The sequence below is a fragment of the Tenrec ecaudatus genome, chromosome 3, assembly GCF_050624435.1.
Source record: "Tenrec ecaudatus isolate mTenEca1 chromosome 3, mTenEca1.hap1, whole genome shotgun sequence".
Classification (NCBI taxonomy): domain Eukaryota; kingdom Metazoa; phylum Chordata; class Mammalia; order Afrosoricida; family Tenrecidae; genus Tenrec; species Tenrec ecaudatus.
Window position 1 is genome coordinate 138394551 of NC_134532.1, and position 20650 is coordinate 138415200.

At 44.6% G+C, this 20650-nt stretch overlaps 1 protein-coding gene across 5 annotated transcripts in view; it reads left to right on the top strand.

Moving 5' to 3' along the window:
• The window catches only part of WDFY3 (WD repeat and FYVE domain containing 3), a 301390-nt gene that overhangs the window by 227290 nt on the left and 53450 nt on the right, over positions 1–20650 (top strand). For all 5 annotated transcript variants that reach the window (XM_075544080.1, XM_075544079.1, XM_075544082.1 and 2 more), the window contains 8 exons: positions 808–907; positions 4161–4321; positions 7103–7332; positions 11579–11688; positions 13465–13647; positions 14643–14800; positions 15838–15915; positions 17927–18154. In XM_075544080.1, the coding sequence (XP_075400195.1) occupies positions 808–907; positions 4161–4321; positions 7103–7332; positions 11579–11688; positions 13465–13647; positions 14643–14800; positions 15838–15915; positions 17927–18154 (1248 nt within the window). The remainder of the gene's footprint in view (positions 1–807; positions 908–4160; positions 4322–7102; positions 7333–11578; positions 11689–13464; positions 13648–14642; positions 14801–15837; positions 15916–17926; positions 18155–20650) is intronic.

Genomic DNA, 20650 nt, shown 5'->3' on the forward strand with positions numbered 1-20650 from the left:
GCAGCGGCTGCAACAATGGCTCAAAATAAGGACAGTTGTGAGGCTGGCGGAGGACCAGACGGTGTTTAGGTCTCTTGTGCACAGGGTCTGCGCAAGTTGGCATTGACTCGATAGCTAGTAGCAGTGCTGTCAGAGGATTGTAGTGTACCTTATTCCAGATCATTTTCAAATCATTTTTCTACAGCTGGTATCAAAGGCGCCATTTATATAGTTGCTCAGTGTTCTGTTTATAAAACCTGAGAGACGATTCCTCTCAGGACAATTTTCGGATACACAGCTCCCTCCTGATCATCTCGTGCTGCTTTTTATAGAAAACATATGTTTCGTGATCCTTTTTGCCCGTTTTCTCCTTCCTTGGCATGGAGGGAACTTAGAACTAACGTGTGTGTTTAATTAGATTTTCTGTTAAAGGATTTTCCTCTCATTTCACTTGCCCACTAATTAGCATCTAGTTTTACCATCTGTTTTTAATGCTTTCTAATTTATTTTAGTTTCCTTATTATCAAGCCCCAGCGCTTTCTTGGAAGTGATATATAGTAATAGATGGTCACATCGGTATTGGATATTTATAAGGTTAAGAATACTATTTGGGGATGGTTTCAAATGAATGTGAGGTCTCACGTTTGCTTCAATTTTTTTCCCCAAACTTTAAGGTCAGAAAACTAAGAGAAAGGTTATAGGAACAAGCGGTATATCACCCATCGTGTGATATTTCAGTTTTATCTTTTTGATACAGTTGGTAACTTAACTACAGTTTATTGCTTTGTTTAGTTGCTTCTGTTTCTAATTCTTCATTTTATCAATTAGGCTTCCCCTGAGCGATCTACAAGAACTCAGCAAAAAGAATTTCAGACTTACATTTTGGACAGTGTGATGGACCATTTGCTTGCTGCTGATGTGTTACTGGGTAATTCTATGTTTCAGCGTTTGTTTTCTAGAAACACCTGTAATCGCTCTTCTGTGTCCAAAGCCCAAAGATGTCGTCCCTTTTACACCGTCACTGTTCGTGTTGTCTCTGCATATTCCCATGTTAGTGGTGTTTTCTCCACACAAGGAAAAGGCTCATGCATCTCTTCCCTTCGACTGCAAGATAAAAACCCCACAGAATTCCTGGTTGGACAGACACAGGCCTGTGTACTCAAGGGTGGTGGGCAGGAAATAGCTTACAAATTTTACAAACAGGTTATCTTTTTATGAATACCTAGTCAAATTTACATGAACTGTGGGGTCCAGCTTCTTAAGATTCGCACTAGGATTTGTGAGCATTGTCTGGGGTACTGCATGTAGACGGAGCCCATTGATTTTCAGTGCTATATTGATGGATAAGTGGAATCGAAAGATGGTTGGAATTTTTTCACCAACTTTTTGAGACTCCCTCGTTGAATGTTGTATCATAAAGTATACGAATTCACCCTTTTTGTAAAAGCAAACATGGGTGTACATTTGGTAGATACCTGTGTGAAACGATTGCAAATAGTGCTCACGTACACATGGAACATGTACACGAGCAGCCTTCAGGAGGGCGTTGGGCAACGTGTCCTCTTTAAGCTACATACTCAAATATACTTTCGAAGCCACCTCATCTTAGTGATAAGGAGCCGTTGTTGTTGGTTCCGGGGGTAGAGTTGGATTGTTGGCTCACAGGTACGTCGTTTTTAGAACAGCTTCTAGGACTTGGAGTCAGATCCTATTAAAATAGCCTTTCTCCTGTGTGGAGGTAAAGACACACCTTGATGTGTTTACAAGGGGCTCCAACATTGGTATGTAAGACAAAGAGGGGATTTAAAGAGAAAGGAGGGGAGTGGTCAACTGCGTTTGCTCTGAGTCCCCCCACCTCGCCCCCTCCAGATGGGCGCTAAGATGCATGAAGCCTCAATGCTACCAAATGGTCATTTTATTTCTGAAGTAACCTTGCCAGGAAACAATGTGCTGTCTTAGAATGCCAACTGTGCCCCCTTAAAGCAGGTGGTTCAGTGAAACTGTCAATTTTTTTGATCGACTGAAAGGAGTCCTAGAAGCCCAAATGAAAAGTTATGCTCAAAGAGGTAAAGTAGAGTTAGGTAGCAATTATAAAAATCATCATTCAGTTGGCGCTCCAGAGTTCCATAGGAAGGAGGGCTGATGGCATGATGTGTGTGGTCACGTTGGAGTAGCTCTTAGGAGCTAGTACTAAGGGGTGCTGTAGAGAGGCATCAAGACACCGCTGCCTAGACTTTATTTTTGACAAGTTTTTTTCTGAAGTAGTTTTGCCTACATGCCTTCATTGATCAGGAAGGTGAAGTAAAAATAGTTTTATTTTGCCCTTTATTAGCCACCCAGCACCTGTTTGCATCAACTATCTTAAGGCAATATGTGCTTTAACAGGTAGTACTGATCCATAGCTTGGTTGTGTTAGTTTTTCAGTCTTCGTATTTAGGAAGTTTGGGGGGACTAAAGAACACGGATGCTTATTTACACACATCTATAAGTTTAAGTGACTGAATCCTGAACAGATTAAAATGAGGGTTAGATACAGGACACAAAATTCAATAACACTGGGTATCCCGTCCCGTGGGACATTCAATGTGGATCCTGGAGGAGGGAGTGGGTATTGGGGGGACAAGAGACACAGAAAATGGAGACAAGACAATATCCTGATCAAGTCTCGTTTTAATGAGCAAAGAGTCACAGCTTATAATGGCCAGCAAGGGGGGGGGGGGAGTGCCTCCATCGCACATGCAAATTAGGCTACCTTGGCAACAGACCAATCAGGGAGTTCAGGGGAGCGTGCGCCCTGCCAGTGAGTCAGTAAGGGATTACAGTCTTCAATTAGGTATGCAGAGGAGTGGAATGTACATGCAAATCAAGCACAGGGAAGGACGATCTTTTGCCCAATCAAGGGGATGCAGGACAAGGTGCTTAACTAAAGAGCATCACACCTTCTTTGCTCAAGCTTTACAGCTGCAGCGCTCTGTCAGCAGACTGGGATAGAAGAATGCCCAGAGCTCAGGCTAATAAATTCCAAGTAATGGCCCAAGTAATGGCCGGGCCTCATGGCTCTGGACAACCGGGGTTGGGGGGAGGCGGTGAGGAGCTGATACTACAGAGGACTCAAGTAGAAAGAAAATGTTTTGAGAATGATGATGGCAACAAATGTAAAAATGTGCCTGACACAAGGATGGATGGATGGATTGTGATAAGCATTGTACACGCCCCCCAAGAAAATGATTTTAAAAAGGGGAGAAAAATCTAACTGCCATCGGGTCAGTGTTGACTCAGTAGCCACCCTGTAGGACAGGCTGGAACTGCCCCTGTCAGTTTTCCAGGCTGTAACTCTCTATGGGAGTAGACAGCCTTACCTTTCTCCCTCGGAGCGGCTGGTGATTTCGCACTGCTGACCTTGCAGGTAGCGACCCAATGAGCACCCGCTACACCACTAGGGCTGCTACAGTAGCCTTAAGGTACCTGTGCCTGGGTAACTTCAAAAGCAAAAGGGTTGAACCAAAGTCCACTGACTTCCCTATCCACGACCTTGGGGTCAGGGTCCTCCTCCTCTTCTCACTGAGTGTTGCAGGCTTAAGTCCAAAGGAGGCGATCAGTTCCTTTAATCTGCAGCAGGTGTGTCTAAAGTTCAGCCACCCAATGGGTTTCTCACTGAGGCCCCTCTGGAGGAGCCTCTACAGTGTGCTCTGCACCTCAGGAAGACCATCTAAGATCAGGTAGCCTCGGGCCTGGGTCACCAAGGACTGAAAAGACACTCGCTTGAAAATGCACAATAAGCCTTATAATACAGGGAAGATTCTCCCATGTCAGTACTATCACGCGTTTTCTCCAAGGGTTTACTACCCCTCATCCCCAGCAGAAATATGAAATCATCTTAGAGACAGACCTATGCACCACCGTCCTTGGTCATCAATCTCCGCTGACGGGCACTGAACACCAGTGTAGGCAGGTCCACTCAATGAAGGGTGTCGCGGGACCTTGCCGCCTGGCATGGACTATGCCAGCCTCTCCGCCCCATGTTTTGTCCTGCGTGAGTAGACCTTCCATTTCCCCTGGTTTCCGCCCATGAACTTCATTTTCTAAAAGGAATTGCTAAGAGCTCGTGGTTCTGTCTGAGGATGTGGTTTGATGCTAGTTGATAGCAATGTTCTTAGACTTTGTCTCCTGCTGGAGTGTAGGAGAAGATGCGTCTCTGCCGATCACCAGTGGAGGAAGCTACCAGGTATTGGTGAACAATGTGTTCTACTTCACACAACGTGTGGTGGACAAGCTTTGGCAAGGCATGTTCAACAAGGAATCTAAACTTCTCATAGAGTTTGTCATTCAGCTAATTGCACAGGTAAGTCCTGGCCACTGTTAGCTACACGTTACATGCTTGCCTTCTGGAAAAAGAAATCCCCTAATCGTGTCACACTTGTTGGGAATAAGTGCCACTAATAAAATATACTATGAAACTGAGTTTCTTAGAAGGGAATTTAAACATACAGGCCTTTAGCTTTCCCAACTCTTCCTGGTGACCTGGTGACTTTTAAACTTGCCCTCCCATGGCTATGATTGCGCTTTGCTGGCTGGCTAGACTTCCGTCTTTTGGGTTGAAATACCTCAAGTTACTACCCATGTGATCAGTTTGTGCAGGAGTATAGCAGTGTACAAAGATGTGCAGAGTGTCAACGAGGGGGCATAGATACGTCAAAAGTATAGCCACTAGGGGTCCAGTTCACCCAGACACAGGACTATTCCAAACATAGATGCTTAAATGTTGCTCTCTGATCCATGAATGGATGCTAATAAGTTGTTTTGTTTTTTCAATCATGTTTTTAGTCCTATTAGCATACCTGCTAAAAAAAATTAGAAATAGATCTAAACAGGATTTAGCCTGCCAAGGGCATCTCCTAGGCCAGTTCACCTCAGGCTTAGAAACCAGCTCTGAAGGACAGACTTTGCGGGGAGGGATTTTTCAAGTGATAATCTTGATAGAGATTTTTCTCAAAGGCCACAGGAACCCCATCGGGTCTTATCAGGGAGAATTTTTTAGAAATTTGAAAGTTTTTAGAAAATTTTTATGGTGAGGAAAAATCCGGCAGAGTTGTTTGTGCTACAAGAATTGTTTTGTTTTCTGTTGTGGCAATACACCGCTCATTCTTTGAGGTTGTAGCAGTGGCTGCCCTGTGAAAATACTGTGGGGAACCTTCTCCCCGATAGCCCTGATCTTACCCCTTCACATTTCTCTCTGTTCTCAAGACTCGAAGAACATGTTAAGGGAACATGATCTGAGACCCTTGGGATTGCCAAAACTGCTGGCGAGTGTCATTGTTGTTATTGTAACCAACAGAAAATATAACTTTTATTATGGCTTCTACATCTCAAGTGTGATGATACTGTACAGCAATTGCTCATCTAAACACACATTTCATAGCAGGATAAGAACAGTACAATCTGAGCCAGACATAGAAAAGCATGAGTCAGAGTTGAATCTGTATGCGAGATGATTGCTTAAGTTTCATTTCCGCTTCTCCCAGTAGGCGTCTGTCTGGTCTTCTTAGCGTTAATCTTTGACTTTTTGCCTTTCCCCACTTGAAATCTGTTCACGTTAGCTCAACATCCCCTGAGCCTGACAGTGTGAGACGCTGACTTAGGGCACTGAGACTTAGGGCTGCCTTGTCTGTGAGCCAGTTCCAGATGCTCCAACCGCAACGCCAGAGCTGCTTTGTGTTGCTAGCCCTTCGTTCAATCCCCCCTGTGATGGGACCTCCAGAGAGGCACCGACCTGCCTTGCTTGAGATCCGTTCTTCCAATCGCCCCTTTCGTTCCCAAGCACACTTCTGTGGAAATGCTCTGGTACTTCTGCCCACTCGTCATGGAGCACCCACGTGGGCCAGCCTCCAGCAGATGTGCTACTGTTGTTTGCACATGACTCTGGACTGCCTGTGTGTCCAAGGCAGATTTATGAAGCTCTCAATAGGCCCTCGCCTGCTCCCAGGGACTTGGCAAAACTGGTGTAAATCAAAGATCCCAAATTCCCTGGGACGGGCCAGAGAGATGGAGATGGTGCCTTTAGAAAGAAGTGTGTATAGACCTCCACAAAGTCATCCATTGCCACCGAGTTGATTCTGACTCATGGGACCCTATGAACAGCTAGACTGCCCTGTGGGTTTCCTAGACGATAGCTCTTCGCGGGACTAGAAAGCCTCGTCTTTTTCCTGCAGAGAGACTGCAGCTGCCGACCCTTTGTTGACGGGTTTAACAGGTCGCCATGATGCCACATTTGAACTAGCCCCGTGAGAAGTATATACACCTAGATGGAGGCTATTGTATTAAACCGCCGCTTCACATTCTGATACACTTTTTAAAAAACAGTGTCTTATAATTTCGCAGCAATACTTTTAGATTTAAGCTCATGTTATAGGACTGTTCCCTTCGTGTAAACTTAAGCTCTCCAAAGTCCATTCTTATCCATGTTCATCTTAATTCAGCTCAAAATGTGGAAAACAAAGTGCTATTGCTATGTTTTCTTAGGGTTTCCTCATATCACCGAAGAATATTTTAAAAGATAAATTTGTTCTTAAACCAAAAAGGAATTATTGAGAGCATGGAACTAGAATAGAATGCCCCCCCTTTTTTTGCTTTTCAATACTGTATTTTTAAAAAATCAATTTATTGGGGGCTCGCACAGCTCTTATCACAATCTAGACACCCATCCGCACCACCACCACCACCCCCTTTTTTTCTCAATTTAACATTGTAGGTAACTTTTCCCCAGCGGTTTTGAACAGAGATGATTCACCCGAACCAAGCTTCTGTGCTCGGAGAAGTGTGTTTCTCGGTGTCCTCTGTGAGGCTGCTCTACCGCAGCGAGGTTAATGTCTCACCTCCTGGGCCAACTTTACCACCCTGTCGGTATTTCTACGCAGCACTTGTCGCAGTGAATTGTACTTCTGCGTCTCATGTGCTTGAGCTTCCTAAGACCAAGAGCTGCAGAGCTTTCAGCTGAGTATCCTGAGCACTTAGCATGGCACAGGTGCACAGCCAGCCCGGGAGCAGGATGCGATTGAATGAGAAGCAGGTCTGATTCTTCCTTGACCGTCAACGTGACTAAATCAAGTCTCTTTCCTATTTTCAGTCAAAACGAAGATCGCAGGGGTTGTCCCTGGATGCGGTTTATCACTGCCTGAATAGGACCATCCTCTACCAGTTCTCCCGGGCACACAAAACCGTGCCCCAACAAGTAGCTCTCCTGGACTCCTTGCGGGTCCTCACGGTCAACAGGAACTTGATCCTGGGCCCAGGGAACCATGACCAGGAGTTCCTCAGCTGTCTGGCCCACTGCTTGATTAACCTGCATGTCGGAAGGTAAAGCCATGTGGCATGTGTCCCGGAGACTCCTTCACCAGACCACTTGCTTCTACCTTTCCAGTTCTGACGTTTCGGTTTTTCTTATACCCGTTTTATTTCACACTTCACAGGAAAGAGCGAGGCAAGGATTGAATTTATTTTTCTAAAAGAATGATGGATTTTTCCCTTTGTTTTACTTTTATGTATCATTTAAATTTTCCACCATGGCCCATATACGTTCAAAAGGGAAATTTCTTCTTAAAGTAAATGAAATACATTGTGGTGGACTGAGAGAACAGGTACCCGGTACATGATGAAATTAGTACTTTTCCACTGATTGCCCCGACAGATAGTTCTTGGGGGTCTGCTGGAGGCCAGGCCTTACATTAGGAGCGGGGGAGCTGAGGGAGACACACCCTGTGCCTCCTCCCTGGGAACCTGCAGTCAAGGAGAGAAGACAAAACTACTTAGGGGCGGCAGCGCCGGGCTTTGGCACACAAGACAGGGCCACTGACAAGCAGGAAGGATCCCCTGGGGTTGCCCCTGGAGACCTAAGTAAGGAGAAGTTTTACCCTGTCAGGAGCATGGGGAAGAGGGCCATGGAAGAAAAAAAAAGCAACATCTGTGCTTGCTCAGAGGGAAGAATGCGTGTGGCACATTTAGGCAATGGCAATTGTTACCCTGCCACCGGAGCCAAGACGAGTGAGATCTGAGACTCAGAGGCCGCGGGTGTCCGAGGTACCGAGTGCCGCTGTAACAGAAACCCCGCAAGTGGACGTTTAACAAACAGGACCTTCTTTTCTCTCAGTTCGGGAGGCCACCAGTGCAAGCTCACGTTCTGGGTCTCAATCTGTAACAAGATCTTTTTTTTTTTTTTTTTAATTTTAACAATTTATTAGGGGCTCATACAATTCTTATCACAGTTGATACATATACATACATCAATTGTATAAAGCACATCTGTACAGTCTTTGCCCTAATCATTTTTTTCTCCTCTTTTCTTTTTTTACATTTTATTAGGGACTCATACAACTCTTATCACCATCCATACATATACATACATCAATTGTATAAAGCACATCCATACATTCCCTGCCCCAATCATTCTCAAGGCATTTGCTCTCCACTTAAGCCCCTTGCATCAGGTCCTCTTTTTTTTTTCCCCTCCCTCCCCTTTCCCCCCTCCCTCATGTGCCCTTGGTAATTTATACCTCGTTATTTTGTCATATCTTGCCCTATCCGGAGTCTCCCTTCCCCCCTTCTCTGCTGTCCCTCTCCCAGGGAAGAGGTCACATGTGGATCCTTGTAATCAGTTCCCCCTTTCTAACCCACTCACCCTCCACTCTCCCAGCATCGTCCCTCACACCCTTGGTCCTGAAAGTATCATCCACCCTGGATTCCCTGTACCTCCAGCCCTCATATGTACCAGTGTACAGCCTCTGTCCTATCCAGGCATGCAAGGTAGAATTCGGATCATGGTAGTTGGGGGGAGGAAGCATCCAGGATCTGGGGGAAAGCTGTGTTCTTCATCGGTACTACCTCGCACCCTAATTAACTCATCTCCTCTCCTAAACGCCTCTATGAGGGGATCTCCATTGGCCGACACTTGGGCCTTGGGTCTCCACTCTGCACTTCCCCCTTCATTTAATATGGTATATATATACATATATACATATACATACACACACTTATATCGATGTGTTTTTTTTTTACATGATGCCTTATACCTGGTCCCTTGGCACCTCGTGATCGCACTGGCCGGTGTGCTTCTTCCATGTGGGCTTTTTTGCTTCTGAGCTTGATGGCCGCTTATTCACCTTCAAGCCTTTAAGACCCCAGACACTATCTCTTTTGATAGCCGGGCACCATCAGCTTTCTTCACCACTTTTGCTTATGCACCCACTTGTCTTCAGCGATCCTATCATGGAGGTGTGCAGTCAATGATATGATTTTTTGTTCTTTGATGCCTGGTAACTGATCCCTTTGGGACCACTCGATCACACAGGCTGGTGTGTTCTTCCATGTGGACTTTGTTGCTTCTGAGCTAGATGGCCGCTTGTTTATCTTCAAGCCTTTAAGACCCCAGTCACTATCTCTTTTGATAGCCGGGCACCATCAGCTTTCTTCACCACATTTACTTGTTCACCCACTTTGGCTCCAGCCGTTGTGTCGGGAGAGTGAGCATCATGGAGTTCCAATTTAATAAAAGAAGGTATTCATGCATTGAGGGAGTGTTTGAGTAGAGGCCCAAGGTCCTTCCGCCACCTTAATACTTGACCTATAAATATAGACACATAGATCTATTTCCCCATCCTCCTCTATATATTTGCATGTACATGTCTTTGTCTAGACCTCCATGAATGCCCTTTGACTCCTAGCTCTTTCCTCCATCTCCCTTGACTTTCCTCCTGCCCTACTACCATGCTTCATCGCCACCTGGGCTAGAGTATACCTCTTCTCTAAGCAACCTTACCCTTGATCATTTCCCACCAGGCCTGCCACTCCCCCTTCTCTACCATTTGGGGTCCCATGTTTTTCCCTTGTCCCTGGGTTTGTTAACACCACTTCCTTACCCCCTTTACCCCCCCACCCCAAGTCCCCCCAGAACTGTCGGTCCCGTTATTTTTCCTCCAGATAGTTCATCCAGCCTGTCCTATTCAGACAGACCTGTGGAGTCACTAACATGCACGAAAACAAGACAGAGGAAAACAAAGCAACAGTATACAACCAGACAACAAAACAACAAAAACAAACCACTGACAAAGAACAGAACAAAACAGTTCACAAGAGAAAAGCTTGTAGTTAGTTCAGGGATCATTTGCTGGCCCTTAGGAGTGTTTTCCAATCCAGTCTGTTGGGGCACCTCGCCCTGGCCCCAAAGTCCACTTTCAGCATTCCCTGGGGACCTTGCCACTCCATTCCCTTGCTGTTCCGCTGCACTCCCCCAGTGATTTGCCTCGGTGTGGTGGGATCAGGTCAGGTGCAATTCCCACACTGTGTCTCCGGTGCTGTCCCCTGTATCGCCCTTAGTCACTGAGGGGCCTCATGTCTCATAGTAGGGCCAGCCATGTTGTTCTCTCTGTGGACTGGCTGCTCTACTCAGGCCGTGATGATGATGTTCCTGAGTAGAACAAGATCTTTTTAACATTTTTTGTAAAACACTGCTCGTTTTAATGTTACATAAAATTTCCCAAACAACTATTACACAGTATAATGGGTATCTGGAATGAGTGGGTTAATCGTGGAAGTTTTATTTTAAATTAAACTCAGGGTCTCATTTTAAAGCAGGCATCTATGGCTAATGAAGAGAAAAAACAGAGGCTGCTGTGCTGGGTCTCAGGCAGTGGAGGATCTAGCTTTCCACATGCACTCTCCCAGATTCGCTCAGTCTGTCTGTCTGTCTGTCTGTCTGTCTGGGATGGGGTGCGGGCTGGAGACCCATTCACTCTGCGATTTCAGCCTTTGCAGCCACTTGGCAGGAATGAGGGATCTCGGTTGAACATCGTATTAAATGTACCTTTCGCTGTGTGACTTCAGATCGTGCGGTTATATTGTAAGTCGCCTGAGTTGGCGATGACTCAGTAGCAACTTGCAAAATTAACGTCACGGTGGGCACTGTAATGTTTAAGATCTCCTTTTTATTATCGTATTTTGATCTCGCCATGACAAAAAGTTAGCAGAACTCAGAATAGTCTTCTAGTGCAAGGACAGCTATGAGGCATGGCAACCTCGTGCAAGGCAGAGCAAAACGTGACCTGGTCACGTGCCACTGATGCCAGGACTCACTGCCACTGCGTCAGCTCCGATAAACAGAGCCCAGAGCGCTGCCCAAGGCTGCAATCCCCGACAGGAGAGGACAGCCTCATCTGTGTCCTGTAGCTAAAAACTAACGTGGCCTTGGTCAGCAGCCAGTGCCACTCCTGTCCGTGATGCTACCAAAGACCGCCCCCATAGCCATCGAGTCGATGCCACCTCCTAGCTTCCCTAAGAGTGGGGTACAGCTGCCCCTGTGAGATTCTGAGGCTGTAACTCTTTGCACGGGAGTAGAGAGCCGTGTCTTTAGACCGGAAGGTTTGTGAGACCACACCTGTCAAATGGCCTGTTCCTGGTCCAGGTTCTGAGTTGAGCGCCTGCTGTCCATCAGCTTGCGGGGAACGAGCGTTGGTGGCTGAGCCAGCGTTTGCTTCGTTGCAGCAGAATAATACTCCATAGTTTTCAGTGGCCATCGCCTCCTGCGCGTAGTTTAACTGACTGACTTTTTCAGCCACGTGGATGGATTTGGACTGGAAGCAGAAGCCCGCATGACTACGTGGCACGTCATGATCCCCTCCGACATTGAACCAGATGGTGGTTACAGCCAAGACATTAGCGAAGGTAATCCTCTCCAGCATGCTTTGTTTGGCGTTCTTATCTGCACTCTTTCATTTCTAGTTTTTGAGATCGAAGACCAAAAAATGGCATCAGAAATTGCCAACGTCAAGAACCATTCTTCTGGTAAGCCGCACCAATGCACGTACAGAATTGCCTAGGAAAGACTTCCTGGGTCCGTCATGATGGTAACATCACTCCCCGCATTTCGTAACAGTGCTGAGACACTCCATGATGTTTGCATTTACACAACGGGTAATGCGGCCTTTGTTTCTGCCCGAGCAGCAGGTACTACCTGATATTGAACATGCCATCCGGCTCCCATCGAGTCAGTTCCAACCCATAGGGGCCTATAGAGCAGCGGTTCTCAACCTGTGGGTCGTGACCCCTTTGGGGACCAAACGACCCTTTCACAGGGGTCGCCCGATTCACAAGAGTAGCAAAATGACAGTTATAAAGTAGCAACAAAACTAATATTGTGGTTGGAGGGTCACCACCACATGAGGAACTGTAGTGAAGGGCCGCGGCATGAGGAAGGTTGAGAACCACTGCTCTAGAGGGTTTCCAAACAGTCCCATCTCTCGTGGCGTGGTTAGTGGATGGCTGCGGAGCTTGCAGTTAGTGGGCCAGCCTCCAACCCACAGCGCCACCAGGGCTCCTTGGCCCTGAACCTAAAGAAACCTTAAGTAGTGGGAGTGCTGGGCATGACACACGAGAGGGACATATTTCTTGAGACATGTTGTCCTTTTTATTCCATTGTTTTGTAATCTGATTTTCCTGTTGAGTCTATAAATTTGAGGATTAAAGTCTGTGGGTGGATTGAGCTCTTATTTCCGCATTGATCAACGGAAAGGATTGGACCATTAGGGTACGAGATATATACAACTTTTTCATATGATTTCATTCTTTAGAGTTCTAGCACTTAATTCTTTTATGCATTCTTTCATGTACACATTACTTTATTCTTAATGTATGCCCCCCCAGTTCTTTGAAACTCGGAACTATGAATGCAATTGTTACTCTATGAGTACAGAGAGAGTGTCAAAAGGCTCATGAAACAAAGTCCTTATCTTTTCCTTCTCTTTTTCCACAAACTCTTTGAAGCTCCTTCAAATTTTTGCTCCCAAATGATTTGATTCTCACGGCAGCAGTCCCCAACTAGCAATATTACATAATTAGAAACCTAATAGAAACGCACCTTCTTTGGCCCTGCCCAGTTCTACGGGATCAGAAATTCTGTGAGTGAAACTAGCAATCTGGTCTAACCAGCTCTCCCGGGAGACTCCCTCGCTTGCTAACATTTGGCTGGTCTTCAATACGATGCGGACAAATTATCAAGATCTCAGCAAGCAAGATCATATTTAATAGTCAAAACCCCTCTTAAAACATGATTATTATATTTTTCCTTTCATGCACACATAAAATTTCAAGAGCAACTAAGTTAGTCTTTAATTCATCTTAAATGTTGAGTTCCTATGTTATATCAAACAAAATAGGTAATGAAATGTGCATAAAATTTCACATTATAAATTAAAATCCAGTTTTTCTACTGAGTTAAACTCTTATGTTTTTTAATTTTCTAAGTAGCCAATCCCATTGTTGATTATCTGGACAATCCTTTAGAGTCACGTGGACATACGATAAGAAATGTTATTTGACTAGTCGGTGCTAACTTGAAAGCCGTGAACGCAAATCATAAAGAAATTAAGAATGTACTTTCTGTGGTATTTGTGATCATTTGCTTGCTCTTTCTTGCTTTTCTTTGTTCGTTCGTCTCCCAAGGACGTCAGCTTCTCATAAAAGCTGTCAACAGAGTTTGGACTGAACTGATCCACAGTAAGAAACAAGTCTTGGAAGAACTTTTCAAAGTCAGCCTGCCTGTGAATGAGAGGGGCCATGTGGACATCGCTGTAGCAAGGCCCCTAATAGAAGAAGCTGGTTTGAAGTGCTGGCAGAATCACCTGGGTAAGAAGGCCGACGGAGAGCAGGCGAGCGGGAGACTGCTGTGCTGCTGTGTTCTGTGAACGCACTTTAAACGTATAATGACCACTTCCCTAGAATACCGTACTGGGATGGAAGTAAAGATGAAAACCGATCCCACATTCTAGAATGATGATGCCGAGTTGGACTTCTATTAACTCAAAGGTGTATTGCACATCAGGCAGAGATGAATGTGGAGGAGTTTGTGAGAAAATGGAATTAAAAGACAATGACATTTTTCCACAAACGTTTTGAAGCTCCTGGTGTGTGGCTGGCCGCTTTCCTCTTGGCTCTGGGTCCACCTCGTTTGAGTGGGTGAATCTGAAGTGCACACAGCCCTGAGGACCCAGAGGTTCCTTTGTCGGTTTGTTTGCTTATTAATTAAGTACCAACATTCATTCGATAGCAAAACCTAATTAAACTTTATATATTCTACTTGGAGTACATTTTCATGCCTTTTGCATCAGAAATATGAATGCATTCGTTATGACTTGTCACCCGAGACACTCTGTTAATGTTGTATGATAAGAAGTTTACACACCATGTTCCCTTTTTAAAATCCAGATAAACTGAATTCCAAAGTTTACACAGCACCAAAGGTTTGGAGTAAGAGCACCAAATTTGGGGGATTAGGGATTGTCAACCATTATCAACATAATACCATTATGTAAAATAATGAGACATATGCATAATACATAAAATTAACATAATAAAGTAAACTTACATATTTTTGTAGAAATGGGAAACTTCAACCAAATATAGGTTCTGTGGGTGCAGTGACCTGGAGCAAGCCTTCCAGTATCAAAAAGTGAATTTGTGCTATCTAAGGGGCAACTAACACCTGACACTGATCTACGGCAACTACTGTCTGCTTTGGATAATTATGGAAATGTGGTTTGTGGCCACGATAGGGAAGTATGGCAAGCAGGATGCGTACGTGCATGGAGGAGTTCTGAAATGATCTGAATTTCGTTTCATAGCCCACGAAAAGAAATGTGTGAGTCGAGGAGAAGCTTTAATGCCCAGCACGCAGTCCAAATTGTCCCGGGTCAGCAGCGGCTTCGGTCTGTCCAAGCTAACAGGATCAAGAAGGAATCGCAAGGAGAGCGGTCTTAATAAACACAGTCTTTCTACCCAGGTACTGTGTTTCCTGTCATTGCTGATCCTAGACATTTCTGGGTCTACTTTTGGTTACAGTGCTTTGTATAATACACTTACCATATCCAGGCAGATGGCGTGAAATAGAACTTTTCTGTATTTTCGCTTTAGAAGAAAGAGAAGCAGCCCAGACTATGGGACTCTCACTCTCTGTTCTCCCTCTATAAAATTACCTTGTAAGAGTTGTCTAGTTACATAATTGGATGTGACTCAATTTGAGATTCAGAGACTGATGATCAGAGGATGATAAACATCCCCCCAGTTTTTCCAACTTCTCATATTATGCATATTATCATTGTACACGGAATAAATTTTAAAACTAGCAGAACAAATGTAGCTGAATTTTTTTCATTAATCTTCAAGTAGCTTATACTTGTGTTTGTTTTTTTTTTGTTTTTGTTGTAAGACAGCTATTTATCCCATTAACATATTCCTCATCATACTTCCTAGATCTTATCGGCAGCTATGAAAAAGCCTGAGAGAGATCGTGTACCCCTGTGTCACAAGTTGAGTTCTCTAGAAGGCAAACGATGCAGGGAGGCTTAGTGTGCGGGGTCAATCCCTGTGGAAGGGGGAGAAAGGAAACTGCATTGAGCACAGAGAAATGCCGAGGTGAAATGGGCCTCATAGGGACGGCCTTAGCTGACCTTAGTGGATTGGAGCTCTGGGACCAAAATGGCCTGTCATATTTGGCGAAATTACTGAGCTTCCTTCTTGGCACAGCCAGCTGCTAAATGTGAGGCAGACAATGACCTGAAGCTAAAGCAAGTGGCCGAGGACCTTCCAGGAAGCTGAGGTAGCAAGCTCTGCCCCGAGGGGCATTTGAAAGGTGTGCTTCTGTGTCCATCGCTCAGGGCCTCCGTCAGTGTCGCGATAGCCAGTCCTCTTGTCGTCGCTCTGTGTTCCCTTGTTGTGGGCACTTTTTATGAATTGACGAGCTTCTCTTCTAAAGCTACTTCACCGAGTCTTCTAGCAAACCCATGAGATGGTAAAGATTCTTTTTCTCTCCGATGTTAGGAGATTTCACAGTGGATGTTTACACATATTGCTGTTGTTCGTGACTTGGTAGACACACAATATAAGGAGCATCAAGAGGTAAGAATTCCTAATAAAAAGGATTTGGTTTGCATCCCTGCGGTGAGTTACAGCGGGCCTTCTTCAGCATGTTTCTGCCCATTTTAAGGACAGGTTGCTGAATTGGATTTTATGTTAGGTAGGGCTTGTAAATCATCCTTACCAACATTTATTTCAACACCTATTGATTTTTTAAGATAGAAGAATTTGTATCTCCTGTAGGCAAACTTCAATAAAAGCCAACAAGCTGGAAACCAGTTGCAGCTGTATCCTATTAGCATTCACAACTAGCATGTTGCTGCACGTCTTTATTTCCAATCAAAGTAAAAACACCAGTCATTCTTGTCTTTCAGACCTAACAAGTACACGGAAAATTACAAGTTCCATTTTATTTAGGTGCTTTGTGATTATATCTGAAAAAAAAATTTTCATAACATCTCCAATGAATCAACACCTTAAGTAGTTTTTTTCCAAAGCACCTGCCTTACATCTCCTAAACACTTCTGAACTACTATTTTTTTTAATGCTAGATCATTACTTGGTATATAGGGTGTTTTTTGTTTTCCTCCAGAAACACAACAGTAACTACTGTGTTATCGTGTAACTACATGGTTATTTATCCAATAAAATTTATGATTAGTTGTGTAAGGAGAGAGATCTTTAGACTTAACATTGTATGCTTATATCATTGGAATGGTCTACGTCATGCCACTTGGCCGAGAGCAGGCATTTACCCCAAGTGATAAGGACAATGATTCCGTTAACTTAGAATTACCTGAGTGGCCAACAGGAAATCATTTTTCTGTGATTTTTTTATATAAATAAGTTCCCTGCCCGAGATGCATATTTATAGTCTTTATCTAAGATATTTGGCCATGTTTATTACCAAGCTTACCAGTAATCTAGTGTGTTAGGAATATTTCCTGATTTGTTTTTGTGGATTTTCCCAAATACATTTTCTAGTACCTGTCTCACAGGAATGGGGTGTGTGTGAAGCTGGATTGCCTAGAGCAGGGGTGTCAAACTGGTGACCTGAGGGCCACATATGGCCCCTGAGGTAATTTTTTTGTGGCCCGTGGTGCTCTGAAATAAAATGTAATGATGGAACTGTGTGTATGGTATTGCCTGGATCTCCCCTAAACACTATTTTCTTTATAAATTTTTTTTCTATTTTCATTTTATTTCAGAGCATGTGGGCCACAGAAAATTACCTTGGGCTGCATGTGGCCTGCAGGCCGCCAATTTGACAGCCCTGGGCTAGGGAAACAAGTCCAGTGACACATATGTGTATAAGAGAGAGCTTTACCTCAAGAGGTAATTGTACATTGAGAAAACATCCCAGTCTATAGTCCAATACTAGTCCACAAGTCCCTCTTCAGACTCCCACAGCCACATGCAGTGATGCAGAAGGCAGGAAGATCGCAGGCTGGTGTGCGCAAAGCTGCGTGGATCCAGTGGCGGTGGTAACATGCCAGGGCTCTGGCAGCAATCGGGTCAGCATGTAAGAAAGTGAAGACGGGGAGCGGAGGGGATGTTCCCAGCACCCTCCTTAGGAGAAGCTCACGCCCAAAGGAGGCACCACCAGGCTGTGACCTGATCGACAAGTTGAGGAGCACCCCTGTACTTTTATACATCTTCAAGTTGACATGAAATTGTGTAACTACCACAGGGTGGAAGGATTTATCCTTAAAATACCATGTTTATTTATTAATGCACATTGAATAACCATTTTGATATATCTTCATCTGTACTATTAGTATCTTTCCTATATCCAGAATAACAAAACTTCTCCAACTCTGACTGTATTGTATACTCTGCCCTGTATACATCTGTCATTTGCTCATTGCTAAACTAATCACCTCCCTGGATCACCTCAATAATTCTCTCATTCTCACAAAACGTTTAGCTTACTTTAACCAGGATATGATTTGCATGTGTTTCGAGGCATAAACTTGATTTTTAAGTTATTTGTGGATGTTTCCTGGTTAGTCCTACCTTTGCTTGAAAACCAACATGCTGTCTCCACCCCCAGCGTCAGCAGAATGCCCTGAAGTACGTGACCGAGGAGTGGTGTCAAATCGAGTATGAACTGCTGCGTGAACGAGGATTGTGGGGTCCGCCCATTGGCTCCCATCTGGACAAATGGATGCTGGAGATGACGGAAGGGCCATGCAGGATGAGGAAAAAAATGGTGCGAAATGATATGTTTTATAACCATTACCCTTACGTACCAGAAACGGAACAAGAGACGAACGTGGCGGTGAGTACGTGGAGCTAAATGCTTGTCCCGGCCCTTTCGGGTTCTCCTTCTCGCTGCGAGGTCTTATGAGGTCAACCAACCAGAACCTCTAACGCAGGGGATTCAGCGAACTGTGTATTACATTGATCGTGAAAAGATGAAAAGATGAGCAGTTTGTGAAAAGATGAGCAGTATCCCAGGGGGGAGACATGGTAGCAGAGCGGTTCAGATCACAGACTCTGGAGCCAGACTGCCCAGGTTCTAACCTTGGCTCTCCCACAGGTCCTTGAAACTTCTTAGTTCCAGTTCTTTCCACCTCATAGGGCTGTTCAGGTAGAAGTAGTGACATGCGTGGATTAGTGTTGGGCACAGTAGAAGCACTACATAAGGAAACCTGATTGAGTACAATAAATGTCGACAGCACGTGATATTCTTTGAAGAAATGTAGAGAAAATGAAGACTATAAGCGTGTTCCCATTCATATTGTCACATTGAGCCTTTGTCACAGACTCCACCGGTTAAGCCAAGCAGCGTTTGCCCTGAACTTCTTTTTGATTCAAGTAAATAATTTATCTTTCCCCAAAGCCATCGTTCTGACGCTTCGCCCACGAGTGTGCCATCGTGCACAAAACTAGAAACGTGTTGTCTAAGCTGGGCATGGCCCACGGGGTCAAGTTTTGCTTTGTTTCTTAAAGTCTGGGAGCACGTCATCTAGAAGAGAAGATGCCACAGGCTCATTTTCATTCTCAAAGATCTTCAAAGCAATTTCTCCATAGGAATGCAACTTTTCCTGCCCAGCACTCACCTTACCTCCAGATCCAGTGTTCTTTTCCGTAGAAATCCACATGTCGCCTCACCCCTGTTGGGCGGGAGAAGCATCTCCCAGGCTGTCTCCGTGCAGAGCGGTGCTGTGCGGTAGAAGGGCTTCATGCCATGAATGTGCGCGGTCAGCGGTTCTCCACCTTCCCAATGCCGTGACCCTGTGTGACAGGTCCTTATGTGGGGGTGACCCCTAACCATAACATTATGTTCGTTGCTACTTCATAACTGTTGTTTTGCTCCTGTTATGAATCGTAATGTAATTATCTGGTATGCAGGATGTATTAGGTGACCCCTGTGAAAGGGTCACTTGACCACCAAAGGGGTCGCAACCCACAAGTTGAGAACCTTTTAAATGCTCAGTTAAGCACATTAGAAGAGGTTTGAAAGCAGGTAAAATTCATTTTAATCACTCATGGAAATTAATACAGCCAAATTAATAGTTCAAGGTGTGACCAAGAATAAAAACATTTATATTCTAGATTATTTTACTTTTTTTTTTTAATTGAATCTTTGAAAGCTGTTGAATACTTGGCCCAGCATGTCTCAGTTCAGACTGGGACACTTTGAAGAGGTGTAGTGTCCATGTGTGGTCCATGTCTGACATTACTGGATAGTGTCATTCTGTAGGATTCTATTTTTTAGTTGAGTGTTTCATGATTTTTCTTTTAAAGATGTGTACCCCTCTTTTGATAAATGTAAAGCTCTCGTGCCTCCCTTCGATGGTTCAATTTTCAAAAGCAGAATTAATATCATGAAATTTGTAGAAAGAATATCATTTGGGAAAGCTTATAGATTCACATGTCTGTTAGTGAAAAAAGATATTTATCATACAATTTCCGTTTTCATTTCTGTCACCAAGAGCCTTTCTCTCGGTTTCCAATTTAGCATTCCAATCGCCAGTAATTACCAAGGCATCTTGATTGTTTATTTGACCAATTTCAGACTGAAGTTGGTGAAATTCTTTCATTTTTCATCGCTAGCTTTAATGGTGGGTGTGTAAACTTGATGAGTGGTTGTGTTGACTAGATTTCCTTGTGTCCATTGAGCCATTACCCAGTCACACACAGCACTGTATGTCAGTGTAGATCCTGCACCGCTCCTTTTGACAGTGGCTGTGACGATCACGATTTCTCTTTAATTTGGCTTCCCTTGCTTAGTAAGCCCTATGGTTGTCCAGCTCAAAGGTCCAGCCACAAGGTCAGTGGTTTGAACCCAGCCATCACGGGGGAAAGGCGGCTGTCAACTCCTGTAAAGGTTTGAAGTCTGTCCTCGAGGGTCACTGAGTCAGACTCGACTCCGTGGCAGTGAGAATGCATCAGATGTCTACCTTTACATGTGCCCTGTGATTTTGACAGCTTAAATCCATACTTCATACGTTCCCTTTCCCAATTATCAATGGATGTCTGCAGCTGTTGCTTCTTGTTTTGAGTCATGCCCAACAGTGAATGAAGGCCCCAAAGCTTTGCTTGCCCTGCATCATGAAGGTCAACTCTCCTTGAGAGAGGAACCACCCCCCCACCCCACCCCAAATGTCTTGTGAGTTCCTTCTGACCCTCGTCGTCGAACAGTGTACCTGGCAAAGCTCCACTCTTAACACAAGGTTCTCAGTAGCTGCTGCCTCAGAAGTAAGCAGCCTGGTCCTTCCTGGTCTCTTCTTAGTCCGGAAGCCTCCAGGTAACCTGTTCAGCATGGGTA